The sequence below is a fragment of the Trachurus japonicus genome, chromosome 18 (assembly GCF_045865225.1).
Source record: "Trachurus japonicus isolate A0001 chromosome 18, Traja_1.0".
NCBI classification, from domain to species: Eukaryota; Metazoa; Chordata; class Actinopteri; order Carangiformes; family Carangidae; genus Trachurus; species Trachurus japonicus.
This window is the reverse complement of record NC_140924.1, coordinates 20,870,257-20,895,843: the sequence shown is the minus strand read 5'-3', so window position 1 is coordinate 20,895,843 and position 25,587 is coordinate 20,870,257. Positions and strand designations below refer to the sequence as shown.

At 42.4% G+C, this 25,587-nt stretch overlaps 1 protein-coding gene across 2 annotated transcripts; it reads left to right on the top strand.

Annotated features, from left to right (window-relative positions):
- Positions 1 to 292: 292 nt before the first annotated feature.
- Positions 293 to 25,155, top strand: rell1 (RELT like 1). 2 transcript variants are annotated; one of them, XR_015034254.1, is made up of 7 exons: positions 293 to 528; positions 7,194 to 7,412; positions 10,747 to 10,818; positions 14,815 to 14,869; positions 20,308 to 20,564; positions 23,467 to 23,599; positions 25,110 to 25,135. XR_015034254.1 is itself a non-coding variant. In XM_085759686.1 (7 exons), the coding sequence occupies exons 1-7, from the start codon at positions 504 to 506 to the stop codon at positions 25,143 to 25,145; spliced, it is 789 nt and encodes a 262-aa protein (XP_085615812.1). In that variant the 5' UTR covers positions 300 to 503; the 3' UTR covers positions 25,146 to 25,155. The 2 variants fall into 2 exon arrangements, 1 of the variants encoding a protein (XP_085615812.1); XM_085759686.1 differs by having other exon boundaries at positions 300 to 528; positions 20,308 to 20,556; positions 25,110 to 25,155.
- Positions 25,156 to 25,587: the final 432 nt, after the last annotated feature.

Sequence of the window (25,587 nt, the reverse complement as noted above, 5' to 3'; positions counted from 1 at the left end):
AAAAGAGTGAAAACTGCGTCTTTTTTTAGCGCGTCATGACGAAGCCGGAAGTAGAAGTCAGGGAATGATCTTTCTTCTTCCTCTGAGCGCTGCTCTCTGCTTTAAGATGAGGGAGTATTCTCTTCTCTTACATAATCTGGAAATACCTTCATGTCGGTAAGAAAAACTATCTGCTGCAGTTTGACTCCGGTTTCTGGTGACCGTTCAAATATTATACCGTGAAAAGGGTGAAAACTACCCTTTTTTTTTTAGCGATACACGACGAAAGCGGAAGTAGCAGTCAGGGAGTCATCCTGCTTCCTCCTACGTTCGCTGCTCTCTGCTGTAAGATGAGGGCGTATCCACTCTTTGGGAATCAGGAAACACGTTCATGTCGGTAAGAAAAACTCTCTGGTGTAGTTTTACCACGGTTGCTGTTGCTGGTGACCGGCCAGACGCCCAACGGTCGCAGTGACAGAAGCATCACCGGCATCCTAACCGGCTAGCTAAGGTCCGGTCCCTCAATGGCCAACTCAACCATCGTTACACGTAAGTCTCAGTGTTTCTTCCCGTTTTTTTTTCTTTTTTAATTGTTTTGTTTAGACATGAAGTTGTAAAGCACGGCTGCACGGTTGGACTCGTTCATATTCCGTATTTTTCGCCTCTTCTGCTCCTTCTTCTTCAGGAAAGTTTTCAAAAATAAATAAATATATATATATAGCTAATGAAGTTAACGTTACAGTGGCGGCAGGATGTCGATTAGTGGAAGATGAAGCTACCAGTTAGCCTCGCTCGAAGACATCCAACTGTAGGCGAAGTTTCAACACAAAAGTGGACACATACTGTAGTTTGACGTAGTCTACAGTCAGTGAAGGTGTGGGGCAACATGTGTTGATTTATTATGGAGAAGAACTGATAAACCTGCTTTAAAAGTACCATTGCAAACTGGAGGTTGAGCTCCACAAAATCTTACACCCTTACTACAACGAAGGCAGTTTAATTCAGTTTCTCTAGGGTTAATATATCCAGGACACTTGCACTCTTTTCAGCAGAAAAAAAATCATCGTCAGTCTGTCTTTACTATTTATTTTCCAAGTATGCGTATCTGGCACACCCTCACCTGCTTCTAAGAGACAATGACACAAAACAATACATGTATTATAGAGAATAACTTTATTATGAGACCATTGGCCTTCAGTTTCAGGCATCTTAACAAAAGACACTTAATGGAACATTAAGTATAAAGATTAAATTGATAGTAAATGTAATACACCCTGCAAGAAATCTCTCTTAAGGTATCAATTTCACCCTCACTAGAGTTTGCAGTGTGTTTTTCCATTGTAACAACTGGTATTTGTTTTAATGAAACATGCAAAACCTGCATTGTTAAGCTCCTATTTGTCCAGAGGTTAGACTTAAACTTGTGACCTTTTAATTGCCTCTCAAACCAAGTGAACTTGTTTCTAGTTTTAGCATCTGTGAAGCTGCATTAGTGACGGTCATTGACTTTCAGTGCAGCTCAACGACTTTTATAAAATGTAACTGGCAGTCACAGCTTCCCTGCCTCATACTGGTTAGTACAATTATGCTATATGCTGAATCACTTTAAAAGAATAACTATCATTAATCATGAATAATGTGGTTGTCATAAATTAGTGGGAGGACATGGAAAATCGTGTAGCCTAATCTATATCAGTTTAGAGTTAGTGTACTGTTTGCACACCAACCCTGTTCAAACATGTCTTATGCAGACTGCCGAGGATGTCTTATGAGCGACAATGAATGTTTTACACAGCCTGTCGAAGACATAAAGATAAGCCTCTTGTGATTTATTAAAAAATATATAGCTAAGGCCATTTATATGTCAAAGTAGACCACCGATTGCATCAAGAAAGTAAGAGAGTAAGTCTTCTCTTCCACCTCCAACCAGTGCTCCGCTCTTTCGTTTGCTTCATAACCTTTAAAATGCTGGGCCTGTTTCCATTTTCCATGGAGAGTCCACACAACAGTCAGTGGCTTTCAAAAGGCTGAAGCCTCATTCTCATTCAATTAGACCCAGTCATGCAGTGCGTTGGTTTTGAAAATTAGAATACAAATCATGTGAGTGTGTTCTGTACAGGCGCACTTGCATAGTTGTAGCTGTGGACTTCACGAGACACTGAATTTACTGTCTTCGAGGTCAGAAACTCACAACCTGGGGGGTCCCAACATGAACTACTACAGCTACAGTATGTGATGATCAAAGGAATAAGGAATACATGGAAAGATTTCTGTTGCACAAAGTTATGTCTTTCTTCTAAGTGAAACTCAAGATGCTTTTCTTAGAAAAAAACGACATCCTAAGGAAAAACAAGAAAAACCATGGCTTTTACCATAAGGTCACATACCTAACTTCATTATAGCTTCATTTTTTAGGAGTCTCTAGTTGGAGATGTTTGGAATCACTGGGCAGAAAGATCCAAACTGAGCCAGTACTGGTCCGACTGTGTTTGGTATCACATTTATTAATTATTAATCTCTGTGGTATTTGCAAGAAGTTTGGATTTCCACTGTCCTTTCTACCTTTCTCTTACTTATTACAAAAAGTGCCTTTTCAGTGAAGCAGACATTATATGTTATCTGAAATATTTTTTTCCCCCAGTCAGGTATTGATGTGTATAGGATGCAGTCGTGTGGAGCCAGAAGCTTCCCTTTAAGGTCCTCTGCTGCTGTGCATTATGTAACATGTGACAGACCTTCAAATCAGATTTTGGTCATGTAGATATCATTAACCTATGTCTGGATTGTAGTTTCCTGTTCACTGGCAGCAGGGATGTGTATTGTGTTATGAAATCTGGGTATAGTAACGTGCTGGCTGACAGGTACCGCAGTAACTGAAACACTCATTCATAATATGAATGAGATTCATCAGTGCCAAGAAGTTTTGTTGTTTTGCAATACCTCCTTAAAATCACAACTCTGAGGAAGTGATTACTTTAGGATGAGTGTACAGAGTGACTAATTGGACGAAGGATCTGGGGTTTGAAGGACAGGACTGTCTCATGGATGCTGAAATAATATGTGGATGTGCGTCTCAGAGTTGCTTTCCTAGCCGTGTATGATTTCCTGCGCACGAGGAAATGGGTAAGCCACAGTCAGTCAGTGCAGACTCAGAGCTGGAGACCGCAAAGTCCCATCCTAATGCATTGTTGTCACAACATAGAAAGCTTTTGGTGTTGTGTTCACTGTCACTTTGTCAACACTTAAGATAGCTTGACTGGTAGCTATTCTTTTTTACAGCTATCCTGTAACTTGCGCTTTGTGAGCTCAGGGCAATCTGGCTGTTGTAATTAAAGTTTAATTGCAGTTTAATGTTGACAAGGACATGGTCGTAAAAAGGAGAAGGAGATGTTATTCACCGGCCGAGCTGCGGTGAATGATATGTTGAACAGTTTCCATTTCCCCTCTCTCTCTCTTCCCAAGACGACTAAATGGAGCAGAGTGGTGCAGTTACATCTAGGACTAGGATCATATTACCGATGGATGTGGAGCTATGAAGTCAGTCTGCGGGGATGAAATGATCTCAAGTGTTTCAGCTCTTCGATGATTTCCTGTTTTCAAAGATCTCATTCGGACAGTTTTTTTTATTTAAGGCTCCGTTTGGCCAAGACGTGATTCATACAGCTAAAAAAAAAAACTCAGCTTTGTAAACATGCAATGCGCTTCCAAATGTCATGAGGTTTTCTGCTGATATCAGCGGGAAGGAACGATAACATCCTCTTTTTTCTGAGATGGCCTTTAGCTTTGCGGTCACTTGGGTTACAACCACTGATGGCTAATGGAGGATTTCTATGGACAGACGTGCCAATGTTGGTGCAAACAAGAGCTGGAGGAGTGAAAAGTTCCTGATTCAGATTTTCCAGCACACGCACAAGCCAAAATAAAATGAAGATTGCGTTTTATTAATAGATAAAATACAGTTAGTACCTTTAGTATTCAAGAGAGGATGAGGGTAAAGGGAGGATAAAGGTGGAAAGAGAAGAATACATTCTGTCCCACAGCTCAGGTTGTTTTTTCAGGTATTTCTGAACACAAATCACCCCCCACGCTCACCCCCCCCACCTCGTGTAGCTACTGTATTTTTGCAGAAATTGATTTTACATCATCCCATGAAAGAGGCAGTTGCAGCGAAGACGTCGATAACCTTCAGGCAGGCAACTTCTCACCAGCTAAACCCCGATAAAACTCCAGGAAATTAAAGCAGCGGAGCAGTATTGCCGACTTACCCAGGTACGGAGACTACAGAGGGGGCTTGAGCCGCTGGATTTGACACTGGAGAGACAGAAATAGTTTGGGATCGGGAAGGGGAATGTCACCGATCAGTGGTGGAAAGTTAGAGGTTGTGTTCTCTGTGACTTTGGAGGGAGAGGTGGAACCACTTCAGTTGTTGGATCCTCAGTCCAGCTGCTCCTCACCGTAACACAACATGTTTTTCCTAAGCTGCAGCCAAGGACAGTTTGACCTTGTTTGACTTTCCTGATGAATCTTAAATCCAAAGAATTTTAGGATTGTGCAGCCCCGCGTGTAACACAGTGTGTTTTTGAGACTTAGTGTTGAAGGGATAAGTCAACATTTTGGCAAATTGGCCCGTTGCCATAATCCCTTTAGTTTTAGGAGTAGGTTCGTTACCTTTAATTGTCGGTGCAAGCTATTTTTAGAATGGCGGAGCAGAGCCATGAGCTGCTCAGAGCTACGCTACGGAGACTAATGGGATTTCTTGGTTTCCCTCATCAAACTCATCAAATACACAATCCAACAACTGGTGGACAAGTTGTGACCTGCACACTCACCACACTATGAGATAATAACGAAACTTTACGATACAGAGTTGTTTTCGAGGTAAATTCATGCAAAACCGCTGATGCACGTTCCCGTCGGGGATAGTTTTTTGGCAAGCAGTCTACGCAAGCAGCGTAGCTTACGGCTCTGCTCCGCCGTACTAAAATTAGCTTGCAATTAAAGGTAAAGAACCTACTCCTAAAACTATAGGGATTATGACAATGGGCCAACTTGCCAAAATGTTGAACAACCCCTTTAAAATGTGTTTATTACACCCCAGAGTAACTTCTCTTGAAGTCATAAAGAACACACTACAGCTGCTTCTCCAGCTCATGGTGGACTTTACATCTAAGACTGTGGCGTATTGTATGTTTATCAGTGGTGTATGTGACAGCTGATAAGAAACAAGAAAACGGACGGAACTAGTCATTTAGATAAAACTATCTAACAAACCAACTGATGTCTGGCCTGCCTTTCTCTTACCCTTTGAATTCATACAGTATGAATCCACACAACTACTGTGTGAACTCACTTCTCTGATGTGTTTGTTTTGGATGTTTATCTATCTCTTTTGTCCACCTCTCTGAGGACTTGCATCAGGGCACCAGATGTTGTTGCTGAGATTTTTCATGAATCAACTCTAAATCCTGCTCAAGGACTCCCCTTTTGAATGCCTTTAGTACAATCCTCTAACTGACCTCTGAGCTGTTTGGAGAGGCATGGGACGGAGCCAGCGGGCCGACCAGCAGCGGTCTTCACTGGATATAAGCACACGGACATGCAACAGGCGGTCACAGGGCGGTCAGCGGGCAGACAATGGTCTTTATCAGTGTGCTCAGTCTGGGAACTGGGACAATGGAGGAGCACAAACGCCTGTATGCATCGGGAGGCACACGGCGAGGTGTACAGATACATGTCTGTTCACACACAGGGCCCTGCTGCTTTGTCAGATGGGTCAAGATAGAGTTTGATTTAATATGGCTGAGGTTCTGTCCTCACCGTGAGCTCCCATGACTGACCGTCTCTCTCTCTCTCTCTCACTGACTTTCTCCGTCTCACTCTTTCTCACAAACACTCATGCGCGCACACACACACACACACACACACACTGATGTGAACAGGAAAACAGACAAAAGCCCCCTTGTGTGATGTGCTGGAATGCCTCACGTGGTGCTCCCAACAGCAGGAGGAGCCGGGGCAGTTTTCGCCTCTATCTGACCAGAAGGTCGTGGTTGATACTTTGAACTTCGACCTGATCCAGATATTTTGTCCAAAATGTGAAATGACTCATTCAGGAAGGGTGGGTTGAACTCCACATCTTTATTGTATCTTTATTATTTAAAAAACAACAACCTACAGTCTCTTTTAAACCAAAATGCAAAACATTCACAGCTTTTCTTTTCTATGTGTGATAATAACTGGAATGTTTTGGGATTTGGAGCAGTTTATTGGACTAAACAAGAAATATGTTTATGTTTATTGGCTTTTTCACTACGTACTTTTCTTTTTCTTAAACATCATGAAATTAACAGCAACTGTGTTGATGTCTTGGATCAGCACCACCAGCTGTTTCTCTTGATGAACTCCTAATATTTCCATATTGCAAATGCATATTACTTGCCAATTTTCTGGGCATTAAGTCAAAGTCGGCGCTACATTTCTATGGAAACTTGGTCATTGCATCGGAGCTGCTTCTCAACAGTCTTGTGGCTCCCTGATGATGATGATGGGTCTAAAGTCCAGCGTGTGGGTTGTGGGTAATATGGGAGTGGGAGCAGAGGAGGCACCGGCTCTTCGTTCAGTTTATGGTCCGTTTATTCCTTTTTGCTGCAACCAGTTACACAACAAACCCCAAGATAAGAGCAGACCTACCCCTCAGGGTGGGTCCGGGTGTTTCCACCGGCTGCTTCTGCACATTTCCAAGGAGGGTTTTATGATTTTTAAAAGTTAATTTCACATCAGGAGTGGTGCAGTTCATCCTTATTCCCATCTCTCCTTACACTCCTTTGCTCTCAGAAAGCTGAATGACCAAAAAAGAGGAGTTGAGGACTGAAAATATGAAGCTTTAAAAACAGATTTACTATACTTTTAAGTTTAACAGTATAGAGTTTCAGGTTTATTTGGTCTTTTCCCTCTCTGCACTTGTGCCTCTGACACCAAATGTGTCCTCAGAGCCTGGACCAGACTGAGCAGAGGGCAGAGACGGCAGCAGAGCGGACTGATCCAGGGAAGAGAACATGAACGCTCTGTCATGTTGCAGCTGATAGCATTTAAATCCCCTCAGCTGTTCAGCTCAGGCCACCCTCAGTCCCACTGCGGATATCAGGTTGCTATCAAGGGCAACATATTAATTTTTTTTGTCCCCATCTCTCTCATCTTCTTTCCTCTCTCTCCAGCCGGTCAAACTACAATCACTGGAAAAGGTGAAGACGGAGCAGGGGGGCGGGATACGGAATGGACCGCCTTCGTCCTGGTGCCCGTGTTCTTCCTCTTGGGGCTGCTGGGGGTGGTGATCTGCCACGTACTGAAGCAGAAGGGCTACCGGTGCACCACCGAGGCCCAGGATGACGACGAGGAGGTTTTCGAAGAAGAAAAGGATCCGGAATTGGGCGGAGGTAAGAAAATTTGAAAAAAAAAAAAAAAGAGGGAGTAGTTGTTGATGCAATATCAAAGACTCAAGAGTCTGGGAAATAAAACGGTGACAAGTCAAGACGGGGAATATGATTAATTGTGTTGTGTTGCTGTCTTTATAACATCCATCATCTGTATACAGCACACACCCACAGTTATTGCTCAACCAACACTGTATGTATCCAAGTTTATCTAGAGGAACTGTGAAGCAAATATGAATGTTAACTACTAAAGAGAGAGAAACAGTGATTACACAACAGAATATTTCCTGAAAATAGAATGCAAAAGGACTTTGATTTCTTGACAACATTATGAATTGTAACTTCAGATTATTCAGCCCTTTCCACCTTGTATCCCTCCTTTTCATCACAACAGCAGCTCATGGACTGAAAAAATTCCAGTCAAGTTAAACATTAGCTGGAGCCCAGTTTTTCTCCATCAGGCTGTGATGCTGCTGTTGCTTTCCATTCTTTGAGAAGACAGAAGTGATTTCTTTCTGCGCTGGCTTAGGTGCGGTGCGTTGGGATGTTTGAGGTTTTCCATTTCACCGTCAAGTAATTTTGGGAATCGATTATAGAACATGTTGATGCTCTCACCTTGCTCCCCAGTACTCGCAGGCTCCTACTACATTCCTGTCTCTCAATAAGTTCGGTGTGTGTGCCATGTACCATGGCACACAGGTGTGGACAGATGATAAGAATAGACCAGTGTGATGTAAATGACACCTTCATTTTCCAAGAAAAACCTGTAGAGCTGTAGAGCGACCAAGGCTGGTCGAGGTGGTTTCCAGTGTTTGGACCGATCAGGGAATCCTCAGAAAACCCCTGTGAAATCACACACATATGAGATATATTATTAACGGGAATTAAGTTATTGTTTTTACCAATTTCTTTTAAAGGGATAGTTAAATATGTTGGCAAAATGGCCCATTGCCATAATCCCTATAGTTTTAGGAGTACGTTCGTTATCTTTAATTGTCGGTGCAAGCTATTTTTAGAACGGCGGAGCAGAGCCGCGAGCTGCTCAGAGCTGCCCGAACTTGTCCATGAGAGCAATTTGGAGTTGTTGGATTGTGTATTTGATGAGTTTGATGAGGGAAACCAAGAAATCCCATGAGCCTCCGTAGCGCAGCTCTGAGCAGCTTGCGGCTCTGCTCCGCCGTTCTAAAAATAGCTTGCACTGACAATTAAAAGTAACAAACCTACTCCTAAAACTAAAGGGATTATAGCAATGGGCCAAATTGCCAAAATGTTGAACTATCCCTTTAAGTTGCTGTTTTATATCAACTATATTCTACTATTTAGAGAAGGCCTCTGCCTTTTTAAGGGGAGGATAGGAGCCAGTAGAAACCAGTAAGATGTTCGGCATTCCCATCACTCATGTTGTGACTCAACTCACGGGGTGTGTTAAGTGAAGTGCACCTAAAATAGTCTCTGTAGAGTTTGTTTAATTCTCCTCAGCTCCCAATTATAGCTGCAGATAACACTTAAATATTATAGAAGCTGCTCACACGCTCTCATTCTGAACTTGTTAGACAATGACGCTCAGTTTGCTCCTCGACCTTCTCCTTTCTGCAACGGCCACGCCACTTTCTCGCAAATACAGTGTGCGGCACGATCTCACAGAGGCGCAAGGTTATAGCGCTCTCCTCTCTCCCCTCTACTATTCCTCCCGTGCTGATGTAAAAACTTCTGGTGCTACTAGTTTTCCCTGGGCTATGTCACGGCCATGAGAAATGTGATGGAAAGAATGAAATGTTTACACTATGAAATCCTGCTGCCTGGCTATTATCATACCACTGACCTCGTGAGTGTTCTTCCTGCCATAAAAAAAAAAAAACTCCATTATTTCTCATGATGATGAAAAGCATTGACTGCTCAGTTATTATCACATTTGTTAAGTGGAGTATGAAGGTATTGGAGATACAGTAGAAGTGAAAAGCAGGTTTCTAATTTGTGCTTCCAGCAGCAGCATGAGGGTTTCTACCTGCAGTTTCCGTGTTCACACAGCCCAACCCTTTCCATCCCACACACTGAAAGAGTAAGGCAGAAAAAAAACTTGTTTGTTTTGTCCTCCATTCATTCAGTGGCTCCAGTCTCTCCTCTTGTTTCTCAGTGGTCAGGTTTCTGCCTGACATTATTCCTTTCTCTCTCTCTGTTCTCTACTGGTTGTGTATTAACCGTGAGCAGCTTCTTTACGTCGAGCGAATAGTGTTATGTTTATGAGTTGCTGGGGAGATATTCAGGAAGTAATCAACAGGAAACTGTAGGAAGTGCCTGACTGGGGTGTGTGCTACCAGGAAGAGCTCATTTTCAATTTCTTGAGAAAAGACGCTTAATGATCGGACGTTTTTATGGATTTGTGCACGGTGCTCTCAGGCTGAGGAATGTCAATAAAATAAAAGCTCACAACATATACAGTAGATGAAATGGACAGAATATATGTCCACATACAGTGAGAACTGACTAGAAACCAGTGCATTTGCCATTGGTCACTCCAACCCTCAGAATAGCCTCCTACCTCCCTAGATATTTCTGAGTTAATAATAGATCAAGTGACTGATCTAAAAGGTCTGGTGGTGACAAATCCACAGAGAATTATCACCCAACTGTGTACTTCCCCTCAGCTATACAGCTTTGTCTATAAGGTCATTTTTTTGGTTTTACAACCTGAAACTTTCGCAGCTCTCGTCTATATTGTCTCTAATCACAGCATACACCCCCTTTCACTGTAAAAGAGCTGTATAAATCCCCACTGTACACTACTGGCTCAACACCAAAGAGCAGACAACGAAGTCAGCATATAGCTGTGAACGTATGGGGCCATCAAGCGGCTAAAGATCCAGACATTTCCCTCTGGAGTTGGTGGAGAACCAAATGGAGCAAAAAGAGGAACTATAATCAAACTACATTTATGACAAGGCTCAAAATGAGTTTGGTGACTGCTCTCATGTGTAGTGTCAGTGTTTTAGTTTCTTGTGCTGTGCCCAAAAATAACAAATTAAATTCCTGTCTCATCATGCTGTTTAACCTACGAGCAGGAATGTCTTTAAGATGAATATAGTTCTTTAATTATAGGTATCTTGTTCAATACTCCTGACTGTGTTCTCCATGACAAAGGACATTTTCCCTATTGAAAACATTTACGCACAAGCTTTGTGTTTGTAGTGTTTGCCCTACCTGTTTTGCTGTTTTTCTTTCCTCATGCTGGTGAATGAATCATCAAAGTCACCAAAGCTGTCTGATGGCATGATAGTATCGAATACCTGCTATTTGTTCACTAAAGTCTTTGTTTCTATTTGTGCCCTTGTGCTTTCAGAGCTGAACGACACCATGAGCGACAACAATGACACAGTCGGACAGATCGTTCGCTACATCATGAAAAATGAAGGTACGTGTCCGTCGCACTAAATGACAAACAGACAAAATCAGCCACTTTTTTCTTTTTTGCAACCTTTCTGAACCTAATTGTAGATTTCACATTCACACTGTAATTCTTTCTCATTTAAAGGGATAGTTCACCCAAAATTCAAATTTCACTCATTATCTACTCACCCTCATGTTGACTAAGGGCTGGGAGAATTTTCAGAGTCCTCCGTGCCTTCTCTGAGTTATGGGGGGGTCCGCACAGCAGTATTTGTCCATGGTTGTGAATGGTGCTCAAAAACATCCAAATACCTCCATACTGCTCGTCTGTAATGTCCCTCTTGTATTGAAGCCCCGACATGAGAAATTGGACACAGGAAGAGCAGTGAACTGAGACACTGGGAGCTTCCGCTACAAACAAGCTTAAAATATAGACTTATTTAATTTTTTTCGGAACAATTTATCATGTCGGGGCTTCAATACAAGAGGGACATTACAGACGAGCAGTATGGAGGTATTTGGATGTTTTTTGGTGTGTCTTTTTGGACGAAGAAAAGTGAGCACCATTCACAACCATTATATGGTTACCCCCCCGTAACTCTGAGAAGGCATGGAGGACTCTGAAAATTCTCCCAGCCCTAAGTCGACATGAGGGTGAGTGAAATTTGAATTTTGGGTGAACTATCCCTTTAAGGAAAGAGTATTTTTATTATAACAGAGAGACAGGAAACATCACAGCACAGCAGCGCTTCACAGTTTCTCCCATTCTGTAATAAAGGCCTTTGAAACATCAGTGTGAGAGAGCCACTGACCTCGGTCCCGTCCAAACCTTTTCTTTTCTTTCTTTTATTTTTGTCGTACGCTATTGAGGAAGGAAGTGTGTGTCGGTTTGTGCGTAGTGGTAGAAGTGTTTATGCAGGATGCTTCTCAGAAGAGTTTGGCTCTCAGTGGAAGTTCATTACCAGGACAAACTAGAGGAGGAATTGAATGACTGTGATTTGTGATGACTGCTGTTTACACAATAGAGGAGGTTACATCACTGTTTCCAACCTGAATCACTTACTTTTGGTTCTTATTTGAGTGCTGTTTTCCTGTAACCAAAATATTGGCGTTAATGTCACTGAGCTGAAAGTGATAGAAATCGCAGATTTCTCCTCGTGCCAAGTAATTGTTTATCCACATGAGAAATCAAGATCAATCAAGTTGATTTCAGTATTATGAACATATCACCGTAGTGGCTAACAACTGTGAACACTACAGTATTTGTAAGAATGTAACTTTGACCCTAAACATGAAAAAGAGAGCTTAGGTATTTTAGCGATGTAGAGAAATCGCTGTTTGCTTTTAAAGGTCCAGTGTTTGTTTTAATAATTAGTGAAATCAAGGATTACATTGTGTTTGGCCCTCGGACAGCAGCACACAGGTTCAGTCTGAAGCTCCAGTTCAGGTTATTAATAGTTTAGTAAAGTAAACAAGAGGAAAGAGTTGTCTGAAATGAAAGAGGGGGGGAAGACAGGAGCTGGAGTCTGCTGGTGTTGTGACAGGAGAGCTTGGACCGACTCTGGGGAAGAGCACACGTTTTCACTTCATTAAGCAGCACAGAAACCAGACAGAGAGAAGTGAGACACTTTTCCTGTAGGCAGGACGCAGCTCAACACCTTGATAACTTATCACCTCAGGTGGTGTGGGAAAAAACAAAAACTTACAAATATGCTTTATTAACACTTAAATATAACTATAATGTTCTTCATTGAGAAATAAAGAAGCGCGTCGGCCCCCGTTTCAATGAAGGAATTTTATATCAGAGTGCCTCGGCTGCCTCCTTGACTGTTGTCCCACCAGTCATTTGTGCTTCTCCTACAGTTTGTTAGTTTTAATTAGTCTTAATTGCTTCCCTGGGTAAATAAAGGTTAAATAAAATAAAGTAATACCATTGATGAGCACATGTAAACATTCAGGAAACTGTTTAAGCACAAATGTATTAGGTCTTTTTAGGTATTAGTTATTGGAATTGACAACAAACATAATTCCTTCTTCTAAGCAGCCTTAAATGGCTGATGATAATGAATGATGCAAATCTAAAACACTAATATAAAAGAAGAAGCTAGAGTGCTACTGCTCTCAATTTACAAATCAATATAATGATTATAAAATCTCTCAATACTGCAAATTCAGTTTTACATTTTATTGTTGCCTTTTTCCAACTCAGTCAGGCAGAATCAGTTTTTCAGAGTCTGTTTTCAACAGTGCTGCCTAAACCACCACAGACCTTCATCTTTTACCCAGATGACCGCCACACGATGACAGATGTAGGCAGTATTGCCCCGTCTCGGTCACTGTCTGTCATCACTGTGTTATTATAAATATGATTTATTTTTTATTTTTCTTTTTTTTTTAACGTCCTTCCTCCCAGAGGCGAGCTCTGAGCTGACTCGTCATCACTGCTTTTCATTGTAACATAAGACGTTTGTAGAGCTGTTAACCTGTGACGCACCCTCCTCACGGTGTCGCTCTGGAGACGCTGCGTAGTTGAGGGACTCCCGTCATGGAAATATCCTGCATTGAAAGGTCGTGACATGTTTTCATGGACAAGCTGCAGGAACGCTTTAACATTCAAACCGGTAAAAGCTTTGTCACAGCTTGTCATGTTTACAAAGTGATCATGTTACAGTTACTAGCAGCAGCAGCAGCAGCAGCAGCAGCAGCACTATGTGTATAAATAAACTGGAGTAATTGAGTAAAGAGCAGCAACAGTCATCTTCATGGCTGAATGGAGACTGCCATCTACAGAGAATCACAGAATAAAGACATCACAGTGACAGTGAATGTCTGTGACTCAGCACACAACTACCGGTAAGAATAACAGCAGGACTATTATTGTCTTTTATTCTGTAATATTCCTTTAAGGTGACAAGAGCATGTGTGTTTCTTATGTAACAAACAAAGATTCATAGATGTAATTTATTTAGTATTTGACCCTCAAATCCTCAGCTAACCGTCGGCCTCGGGCCTGTGTGTGTGTTTGTGGTGACTTCATGCTTTCATGTGGTCTACTCTGCAGCATAAGCAACAAACCCACAGCCGTCATTACAGCTTGACTAATAGATCCTGATCGCTTCCAAAGGAGTTACATCACCCCTTTCCACTTTTTTAAACCAGACAGAAAAGCCAGAATTAAGAAACCCTAACCCTAAACCCTAAATACAAAGAAATTGTCGCCGTCATTGTGGAGTAACTTCAACTGTTACTTAGGCAGAAAATTGTGTATTACGGAGAATGACTTAAGATGTGTTTTGACTGGCTTCTAAAGTCCAGACATGACCCAGAGTGGAAACAGTTTTTATTTTTTTTAGCAACAGAGTCCCAAGGCAGTGGTAACCTTGTGCAAATAAAAACAACCAAACTAAAAATAACTAGGATGTGAAGATGACACGATGATGAGGAAGGAGTCCTCGGACGTCTGCGCTGGGTTATGTGGACTCATCGTGAAATGAAACTCCTACATTCACCTGCGTGACTCATCTCCGAGTCTCGGTGCATCTTCCCCCGTTTTGCTTTATGTATGGATGAGTTCCTTCATCTGTGAGCTCATAGTGAAGTCAGCCTCGGGGACATGTGTCTCAGGGAGCAACATGTGCAGTATGTCTGTCTGACCTGTGGACTCTGTGTTGTTGATAGTTGTTGCATAGTAAAGAAAATCATTTCTCCATGCCAAATTTAAGAGTACACATTCTTGAGTTTATTCACTGTGACAAAAGTTGATTCTGGTTTGGAGAAGATTGTGAGCTGTAATTGTGTTGGGTGACAGCATGTGATGTGCCGGTGAATTGTGTTAAGGAGCTAATCTGTTGTAGCCATCTTTCAATAATAAGCTGCTCTGCTTTTGAAGCCACTGGAGCGTTCTCCTCGCTAATTCCCACCGCTGCTCCCGTTATCTCTCTCTTTCCCTCTTCTCCTTTCTTCTATCTGTATAAATGAGTAACTTTCTTTCTCTTTCTCTCTCTCTCTTGTGTCTTTTCAGCAAACTCAGACGCCCTGAAAGCCATGGTTTATGAAAACAGCATTGATTCAGACGGGTAAGTGCTCGCTCAGTTTGCTGTGGTAAAACAAATCACGTTCCTCCAAGTCCGTCTGTAGTTGAATGAATAAATGAATGAATTATGGTAATCTTTTATTTTGAATATGTGAAATAGATTAAGTGAACATGAACGGAAAACAATGACGTAAGTAGCTGCTGTCGTGGAAATTCTCTGTTGCTGGTGAAGAATGAAATAGAGACTTGCCGGCCGACATGAATTTATTTCGTTGGAAGGACAGGTCAGTTCCACCCGAGTGGGTGATGGTAAAGAAAAGACAAAGACAATGGGGAGACCGAAACACTTATACCTGAGGAAACGTCCCCTCAGGTATGCCACACCCCTTTGTCTGCTGCAGGGGCCGGTCCAATACTCAGACAGTGTGTTTTCAATGCTCTTTTGTCTGTTGCAGGTATTGGCACCGACCCCCGAGGGTGTATTTTCACACCCGGGGCATCCTGCAGGGTTACATGTTAAGAGGTCTAGACATTAGAATACACAAATGGGTAACAAACAAAGGAGTTCTGATACCTTGGGAGGAAAGCAGGGGTTGGGGACGTCTCAAGTGATTAAAACAAAGGAATATTCAAATTTACCGTTACACTGCACTTTGCAGACTTTTGTTCAAATGTCCAAAAAGGAGTGTGCTGAAATTAAAAACTTACATAGTTTCACCCCTTCTCCAAGCAAATTCCATCTTCCTTTAAATCAGTGTTTTTCAACCTTGGGGTCGTGACCCCACGTGGGGTCGCCTGGATTTCAAATGGGGTCGCATGAAATGTCTAGTAAATGGAAAAAAAAATGACTGATGAAAATATATTTTTTTAAGTAATTATTATTCTTTTTAAAATTATAATTAAAACACCACACACAATCTTAAACAACTGTATTCTATAATTTCACTTTCTCAAATATAAATCCAGTTCAAATAAAATGCAGCATATAAAAATATCTGAGCTGGCACATCTTGATGGACAGCCGCGATCACATGACTGCACCAGGAATTTGTGATGTCACAATGGGGTCATGAGCCAAAAAAGGTTGGAAACCACTGCTTTAAATGCTCTGTCATTAATTCATAATATAACTAATACAATATATCAATATTTGCTATCAAATTACTCTTTAAAATTTTAAATGTAAGTTTTAACAATAGTACTTATCTAGTAAGTAGTAAACCAAGGAAGACAAAACAAAAACAGTAAACCTTAACCAACTACATAAATACACAGTAAGTAAATAATAGATAAATAAGAGATAAACTAAGGTACCCAGTAAACTGCCTGTTGTGGTTAGACACCTGCTTCCCTGTACACTGTGAAAATCCTACTTTTGTACATCCTCTTAAAGCGCTTCATGTTTAAAAATACTTTGTGGTCTTTCTCCGAATGAGCTTTAAAAAAACAGAAATAAAGGAGGAAAGGCCGACTGCGTTAACGCTCTCCACCACCAGATGGCGCCATAAGCCTCCTGTTGGCTTTGCCGCTGAAGCTGAAGCGACCGCTCTGAGAGTTGTCAGGACAGGCAACCAGGCCACATTTCTTCTGATACCTCTCCACATTGGCAGGGCCCGATCGAGGGCAAGCAGCTGGGGACCGTTCCCAAAATGCCACTGTGCCCCATATCTTGTGTATTGAGGGATTATTAAAGCATATCGAGCACAGCTTGTTGGCGTGTTTCCCTCCCGGTTTCATAGCCAGGAAACACTGAGTGTGACTATGAGTCTTACTTCAAAGGGGGGAACACTGGGCAAAGAAAGTGTTGATATTTATAATCCGGAGCGTCAGAACTCCACAGGCCACGAACATTAGAGCTGAAATGAATTAATGATGGACAAAAGATTTATCAATAGCTATTTGAGAACTGATTCTTATTATACAAAAACACTTAACATTTACTGGTTTCAATGGTTTCAAATGTGAGGAAACACCACATCTGTTTTTGTTATATCATACTATTATAAATACTTGATATGTTAAGTGATAATGAAACTACCAGACTTTTGCTAAATCTCTTCCCTGAATACAGTTTGTCCAATCATAGCTGAGTAATCGTTCCCCTCAGCCTCTGTGTGTAGTAAGAAGGATATTTTGGCTTCCACACAGTTTTGGGGAAAAGTATAAAAGGAGTGGAAACGATGTTTAATCTGAGCTAATCTAAGATTTAATCATTAGCATCGTCCGGCTCACTGGCTTTTTGGCCTGCAGCAAAAACAAAGCCGTTCTCCCAGTTTCATATTGGTTTGCAAGTCATGTTGAAAAAGCACTTGTTATCTGAGACTTGTTATCTGAGATGTTCTCTCTCTCTCTAATAACATAAGGACGCCTCAGAGATGGGCTTTTAAATCTTTACGTGCTTGATTAGGAATTGATTTTTGTGTTTCTGCTGTTTTATTTTCCTCCCTTTTAAAGTGATGGTCACTCTTTTATCTGAGGACGACGATGATGATGATGACGGTGATTAGAGCTAACTAGATCTACGCTGTGATCTGGGAACGACACCGTTTGTTGAGTGTTCAGCCTCCGTCTGAAGTCGGAGAGCAAGTAATTCAACGGTTTCTGAGGTGCTGAGTTGTTGAAGAGCAGGAAAGGCGACGAGTCGTAGCATCGAGCTTAACGTTCAACAGAGTGATCAGGTGTTCTTTGTAGATCTGATGATCAGGATCCTTCTGAACGACACAAAACCCGTCGGCCTTGGAACAGATTTTAGCGTCTCTTTCAGGTCGACGTCCAGAATCAAAGGCGTCACAAGACCAGGAGCAGATGGTTTGAAGCCGGGATGAGACGTCTTCACCGCCGTTCATCTGCACAGAGCAACACGCAGAGTAAACGAGCAAGTGAAGTGAGATAAGGAGAGAGGGAGTGGGGCAGATAGAGGGATAGGAGGAGGAAGAGGAGGAGATGCTTGGAGTCTAAGTAAATCGAGTTAGTGGAGTATGCTTTCCCCTCTCTCTCCTCCTGTCATCTTTCTTGTCCCGCTAGATATTGTTCAGAGAGGAGAGAAGAGAGGAGAGATGTTCTCTTTTGTTGGGTTGAAACACTGTGGATAAATGGTAGGAGCGTCTCCTCTGCCAAGGATTAGACATTGAGGTATTCTGCTCAGTCACATTGGATGTCCTGGAAAAAAAAAAAACTGAAAAAAAAAAGCCAAAATCTGCAATCGCACACATTTCCCCGGCGTCACTTTCATGTGTCTCGCTTTTTCACCGCTTTCTCCAAATCTCTTTTTCCACATATTTCCACTCTGTGTTCCCTCTCTCTCTTTCTCTCTCTCTCTCTCTCCCGTCTCCCTTCACTTTGTTGTTCATTTTGTTCAAATTGCTCTCTGTAGTAGGGCTGCTCCCTCTTTCTCTGGCTGTTACTCTTCATATCTTTCTCTCTCTTTCTCTCAGCCAGGTCGGGCAGCCTGCCAGTGGATCACTTCTTAGAAATGGAGGAAGATGGAGGTGGTGGTGGTGGAGGGGGGGGGATTTATGGGACACTTAAAGATGGGAGGGAGGGAGGAAGGAAGACAGACAGGCAGAAAGCGAAGGAGGAAAAAGGAGTGAGGGATGGAGGGAGATGGAGGGAGGGAGGGTGACTGTAGTGTGGCCAGGGCTTCACTATCTGCCTCTCCAGATTTGGTACTTAACTTCCCCCTCCGCTCGCCGCCTCCAGCCTCCACCTCTCCAGCCATCCCTCTCTCCTCCTCTCACATCCGTTTCTTCCGTTAATCACGTCTGTTCCTCCTCCTTGTGGGTCTGTTTCACACCTCTGCTCATCAGGGAGCCTCACACTGAACATCAGACATATTTTTTTGTGCATTTGTTAAACCTTTCTCTCTTCCTCTCTCACAGGAACACACACCTGCACCACCAACACAAAAACAAACACTTCTTGGCCAGTAATTGGTGTTGTGGATGTGGAAAATAAAACCTTTACCTTTACAACATACAATAGGGGCTTTAACAAACTAATTGTTTTTGTCATGAACTAATCTCTGGAACATTTTTTTTGTGATTAATTGATTGTTTAATCTGCAAGAATCCCTGTTACCAAGGTAGGGTTGTCACGATACCAGAATTTCAGTAGTCGATACCAATACCTGTGAATTTCCATGATTCTAGATACTAATTCAATACCACGATAAAAAAAACAAAAAAAAAACAGAACCCATGTACTTTTAAATTCACTACTTTATTGAAAACTGTTTCAAACTGTCAAGTATTTAACATAACTGTGCTGTCAAATTGGTATCGAAGTATCGGTTCTTGTGACAACCCTATACCAAGGTGATCCAACAGCCCAGAAGCCACAGATATTCATTTATATTAACAATCACATAAAACTCGATTTGGCTCTCTAGTTTGATGGACTTGTATTCATAATTATATGAATAATGAATTACTTAATTAATTAATCAAGCTCTAACCTCCATCCTATCAAACTATCAAACAGTTTGGCTTTGAACCGTGAGATCAACACTGAACTCTCTTTCTCTCACACCCGTCACTCACCTTCGTTTTTGTGCTTATCGTCCTCATCCACGTCCATTTCCTCAACACTCCCATCCCCTGACTATACGTAGGCATATATACATTATAATATCTTGTAGAAACACTGTATATTCTTCTTTTATATGTAAACAACGTGCAGAGCTGCTCCCCAGGGTCATCAAACATGCAGCTCTCCTCAAAAAGAAGATGTAAGAGCAAACAGACTGAGTGAGCCGGCCTCAATTAGTGCAGATAAATAAATAAATACAGCAGGAAAGTGAACAGAAAACTGTAAACGCGTCCACGTGGTGGTGGCTTTTTCACATCGCAGGTGCTGCTTGTCGCTTTTGGAAGTGACTCTCCACCGATCAGGTGTCCGGCGGCTCAGCTCAGCTCAGCTCAGCTCGCTGCAAATTGCCTCCATTATTACTTTAAACATTATTGCCGCACTACAGAGCGCTCCTCAAAAGAGCTTGTCAGTGATTGTCTCTGCCCCCGTCGGAGGCTGAAATATTAATGTGTCATTTACTTCCACGGTGATACGCCGCGATAAAGGAAGCGCCGCGGAATTCAATGAGCTTGAATCCTCTGTGAAGTGGAAATGCTTTGGACTGAATGTAGGTCAGTTTGTGAACAGTTTCACTCGACTGCAGTTTTGACAGATGATGATAAAAAAAAGTAGTTTGGGTTTTATTTGATCTTCTCTTGTTGGACGATGCTGGAGCAGTTCTCTCTCTTCATTTCTTTCCTTTGTGGTGTAATAATTGTTCAGGAGCCAATTTAAATTGTTTTGCTCGCGCTCCAGGCCGTAGTCATTTCGCAGCAGCCCTGATTACACACTCGTTTCATAATAGGTGTGTAATTGTGTACAATAATGTGTAATGTATTGATATTAGTTGTGCCATTGTTGAAGAAAAGGTTTTAACATCATTAACTTCTCCTTTTTCTCCTTCTTCCCGCCCAGGCCTCCGCTCACCCCCACCTCCCCGGGCACCCCGACCCCTCCGCTGACCCCCGTGTCGCCGGGGGCGCCCCCGGGAGCCGCCAAGCACACCTGCAACCACCTGCACACCATCGGCGGGCTGGGCGGCCAGAAGAACATCTGCACCCGCTGCAGCCAGAAGAAGTGGCCGCTGATGAGGAAGCCGTCGGCGCGGAAGTCGGAGTACCGCCGCAGCCACCAGGGAGAGGTCACGGTCCTGGCTGTGGGCAGGTGGGCAGGTGTGTGTGTGTGTGTGAGGATGGAACAAAAAAAAGAAGAAGAAAGTTTTTCACAGCTTTGCGATACTATGTTTAAATAAGCAAAGGTGAATCAAACATTTTAACCTGTTAGAAGGATATTTCAACATTTTGGCAAATCCTCCTCTCACCATAATCCCTATAGTCATAGCAGTAGGTTCATTACCTTTAATTATCGGTGCATGTTGTTTTGAGATCAGCGGGGCAGAGACGTGAGCTGCTCAATGAACACAATGGAGGTGAACGGTACAGGTCGTCTGTCCCTCATCAAACTTATCACATTCACAATCCAACAACTCCAAAACGCTCTTGTGGAGAAGTTGTGACCTGCACATTCACCACGCTATAAAATAATCATGTAACAATACAAGGCGGAGTTGTTTTCAAGGCAAATGCGTAGCCGGAACTAGCCTGGGCGGAGAATAGTTCTGAGTTTTTGCTTCATGTGTCGTAATGTTACATAATTATACATGATTATCTCATAGCATGGTGAATGTGCAAGTCACAACTTGTCCACAAGAGCGTTTTGGAGTTGTTGGATTGTGTATTTGATGAGTTTGATGAGGGACAGGGGACCTGTACCGTTCACCTCCATTGTGTTCACTGAGCAGCTCACGTCTCTGCCCCACTGATCTCAAAACAACATGCACTGATAATTAAAGGTAATGATGAACCTACTGCTATGACTATAGGGATTATAGTAATAGGTGAATTTGCCAAAATGTTGAACTATCCCTTTAAACTTTAACTTAACTTTATAGACTTTAGTTTAACCCAGGGGCATGACGGATGTAAGAGCACAAACAACATTAACAATTAAACATTAACCCAAAATGATCGCCACTGAAAAATCCACACTTAATTACAAAGGAGGAGTTTCCTTTGCTCAGTGACCTGTGAAACACGCAGGTGGAGGGTCGGAGCTGGAGCCTGGGAAAACGGAAGCAGCCGGGTTCAGAGCGTGTCGAGGTCAGGTGTGGTTAACCTGCGCTGTGTGTGTGTGTGTGTGTGTGTGTGTGTTTTTGGCAGTGACCCCTGTTAAAAAACACACTTAACTAGGAATGGAGAGACAGCAACTAGGAATGGAGAGACAGCAACAGCCACAGAGGAGCTGGTGATGTGTGTGTTCATCATCAGTTATAAGCAGCGACTCATCATCACAGACTCAAACTCAGAATAAATATTAAAAAAGTGGGGGAAAAAACATGAAAAAATATAAATATTGAAACCTTACAAAAAATAAATGACCTATAAATAATTGAGCAGCAGCAGATGGAAAGAAGAGGCTTTGATAGTGATGCGAGGTGGCAGTCTGTAGATGAATGGACGAGTAAATGGAGGGACACATGTTGGTCGTCAGCGCCGATCAGACCGAGCAGATTTAAAGTACTTCATCTTTTATAAATGTTTGATGACATTTGTTAAAGCACAAGGACAAACAGCGTGTTTTTGCGGAGAGTAACACTGAATGAAAACATCTTTTTTTGTTGTTGTTTTTTTTGGAGGGGGCAGTTTGTTTACAAGAAAACTCCACAGGGCAACCCTTTTTAATTTTTATGACCGACAGTGCGACGTGTGTGAGAATGATTCCCGTCGTCCCGGTCGTTGGGTTTCCGAACCAAATCCACGGCCGACTCCCACGAAGCCTCTTCACGCCTTATTGAATTTTATCATTTCTTTGCAGCAGAAATTAGCAATTAAATCAGAAGCCGGCGCCTCCGTCGTACAGAGGTTGCTTTTAAAAAAACATCTGCATGAGAGCTCAATGTGACAAACGTGCAAACGACGGACTGCAGGAAATAGGAATCAAATTTAGTTCCACAGCACGTCTGCTTTTGTGTTCATCACCATGGACCTGTTGCACTCTACAAAGTTTTATTGGCAGCTTTGTTGGATCATAAACTTAATATGAAAAAACAAAAAAAAAGGTAAAATATGTACCTGGTGGACGTCTGAGGAACAAAATGTTATAGTGAAGTGAGTGAGTGGTTTGACTGGAGTATTTTCTACAAAAAGAGCTGTTCATAATAAAACTGTGTTTATTTTTAACACAAAAACGCAACATAGTCCATGAAACTCTGACACATGCTGCTTCATAAATCAGTCACAGTGGATGTGGTTTGTTGTGTAAAGGACAGGGAGCAGGTCTGAATTCACTAGTGAACACGAGAGAGAGTGACACTGGTCTCCGTGGTGCAGCGACATCCTCCTCCTCCTCCTCCTCCTCCTCCCTCTCCTCCTCCTCCTCAGCGTCCTGCTGCGAGCTGATTGGGATGCACAGCGGCGGCGTTTCATTTGCGCGCCCTGATGAATGGCGGTGCACGCAGAGGGTCAGCACGAACCGGGGACGAATATTCATTTGCTGATTTAATTAAAGCTTTAGAAGTGTGTTTGTGTGTGTGTGTGTGTGTGTGTGTAGACGGATGGGTTGTGGAGAGAGGTGTAAAGTTTAGGTGTGTGTGTGTGTGTTTGTGTGTATGTGTGCTGACTTTATGAACTCATGCATGATATTTTCATTAGAGCACTATTTTCTCTGCCGTGTTTATTTTGTTGATGATAGAAATATGGTGTTGACAAAGTAAAAAAGAAAAAAAGAAGCCGACAGCAGAGTTGGTCAGTGAAGTTCTGTTTTATTTTGACCCAGAAAACTAACTCCCACTGTTCAGCAGTAAACACACGGCGCTGGATGTATTTCTCTCCGTCGCCTCAGTCGCTGCCGCGGCTTCACACGAGAGCAGGAGTTTGTTTTAATGAGCCAAAACTCCACAGTGTAGCAGACCTCCTTCCTCATTTGTGTCCCACTCTGCTAAAAAAAAAAAAACACACAATATCCTTGTTTGTTTGTTTTTTGTTTCATTTATTCATATATTTTGTCTCCTCCCAGGTTCCGGGTGACAAAGTGTGAGAAGCCCAGCAGGGAGAGGAGGACGCTGCTGATCACAGACTCCAACGGGAGCGTCCCCACCTCCCCCACAGAGTCGGAGCCCAAGAGCCGGACCACGTCCGAGTCCCAGCAGGTGTGTGTCCTGGACTGTCTCTCTCTCTCTCTGCTGACACACTGTGGATAAATAAGTGTTGCTTATGTGATGCAAAACCTGTGTGTGTGTGCGCCGCAGCTGCTGTGTGCTTCTTTAATCATGCGACTTTATCCCTCCGCAGATTAATAGTGAAGTGTCTCACAAACTAGATTCTGTCTTGGCCGTGTATTTTATTTAGCACTTCATTCATAAATCAGCGTAGAAATATTGAAGAATAAAAACCAACAGCTGCTCATGTGGACATTGTTTTTCTGTGGCGACCTGTCACTCAGAAACATGTTTATTATGTTGAGGTAGAATGAGGTTAATAGGATTCCAGAGGAACTATTACAGCGGACATTTAAAAAGCAGTGATAAGGAGCTGCAGCAGTGTTTGTCCTCCATCCCTGATGTTTTCTCTTTTCTTTTCTTTTTTTTTTGTACATCACAGAGACGCTGCTTTATGAAATTGCAGTGCTCCAGGTGGCCGTGAACTGCCTCCACTCGTCTTCTCGCGCTTTCATTTATTGTTTACAAGAGCGTGTGCGGGCGAAATTGTCTCTTCCCGTCGACGCCGAGAGAAATTTCCTCTTTCCTGCTGATTGCCTTTCAGATTCCTCCAGCAGATAAACCTTTTGCAGAAGCCGCCGTAGCTTTAAAGAGAGTCGATGCATGTGTAATGATCACGCTTATTTGTCATCACAGGTTTGATCCGGTTTCCTGTGCAGCTTGTGTAACGTCTATCGACAAACACCAGGGATACTTTACTTTACTGTTAAGTTAAACCAGCCCTGCTTACAGCTCACACTCTCCTGCTCATCACTCACTTTATATAATACTTTTTAAAATCAACAACTACAAGTGTCCAGCTGTTTATACTGAGTGTATTGAGAGGTGAAGTAAAGCTTTTGAACGCAGCACAGAGCTTTCTGAGTGGCCAGTGTTGCGATTGTGCTGCAAACAGAAGAAAAAGCAGCTTAATCCTGTGAATTAGATTGTTAGTGTTTAATTTCAATTATTTCTGATGTTTATTTTGGGGTTTGTGAGGAGTAGGTTTAAAAACCCGTATGTTTCCTGAGGATTTTCTACAACGCCCTTCTTTGCTGTGTCTCAACAGATCGGTCCGGCTCCTGTTACAGTTTGTTTTTGGAGTTATCAGGAAACTCGTGTGCAAATCCTGAAATTCCAGCTCGGTAATAAGAGAGATTAGAGTCTTAGCTCCCGACTGTGTGGGATGAGCCCGTGTATCTTCAACCAGGCTCGACTGAATCAATATCATAACCAAATTTATTTTAGGCTGGAGAGACATCACACTCGTGTTTCATAGATAATACGAATGCAAAAGAATCTGTTTACAGCGCCGGAACAAATTGAACATCAGTGTTATTTGATTCTATTGATTGAAGTTTTCTCGAACAAACCTTTTGGTGTGGAAGAGTGACGACAGATCCCGCCATCTGGCTTCTGATGATGATTTTCTGTAGTAACTTTATTTCTTTCTTCCCACCAGGCGCCCACAGACGACTTGGATAAAGAGAAACTATAAAAAATCTCAGGTAACACATCATAGTTTTTTTTTAATCAGCAAAACACCTCTGTCTCTGTTTCTGTTTCTGTGTCTAACCACGTTTTATCCTCCGACTTTGCAGCTTTCCAGAGCGAGGAGAGAAAGCAACATCTGGACACTTTTTACACTTAAAAACAAAAAATGTGGAAACATCAGCACGGGAGGAACAAGCAGCCTCTCCGCATCCGCGCTCCACAGGGGAGAGAAACGCGCCGCTGATGAAGCCGCAGTGGTTATTTTACAGGTAGAAGGTGGGAAGCTGTGTCTGATCCTGATGCACTCCATTCCCTCCTATAATAGATTTACAGTAGTGCCTTGCTCAAGGGCTTTCTTTAAGGCAGGGTGACTGCTTGATGTCAAGGAGGGCTCTCCCAAATGAACTAAGCTCTTATCCTTAATGAATGTGCAAATTATTATTATA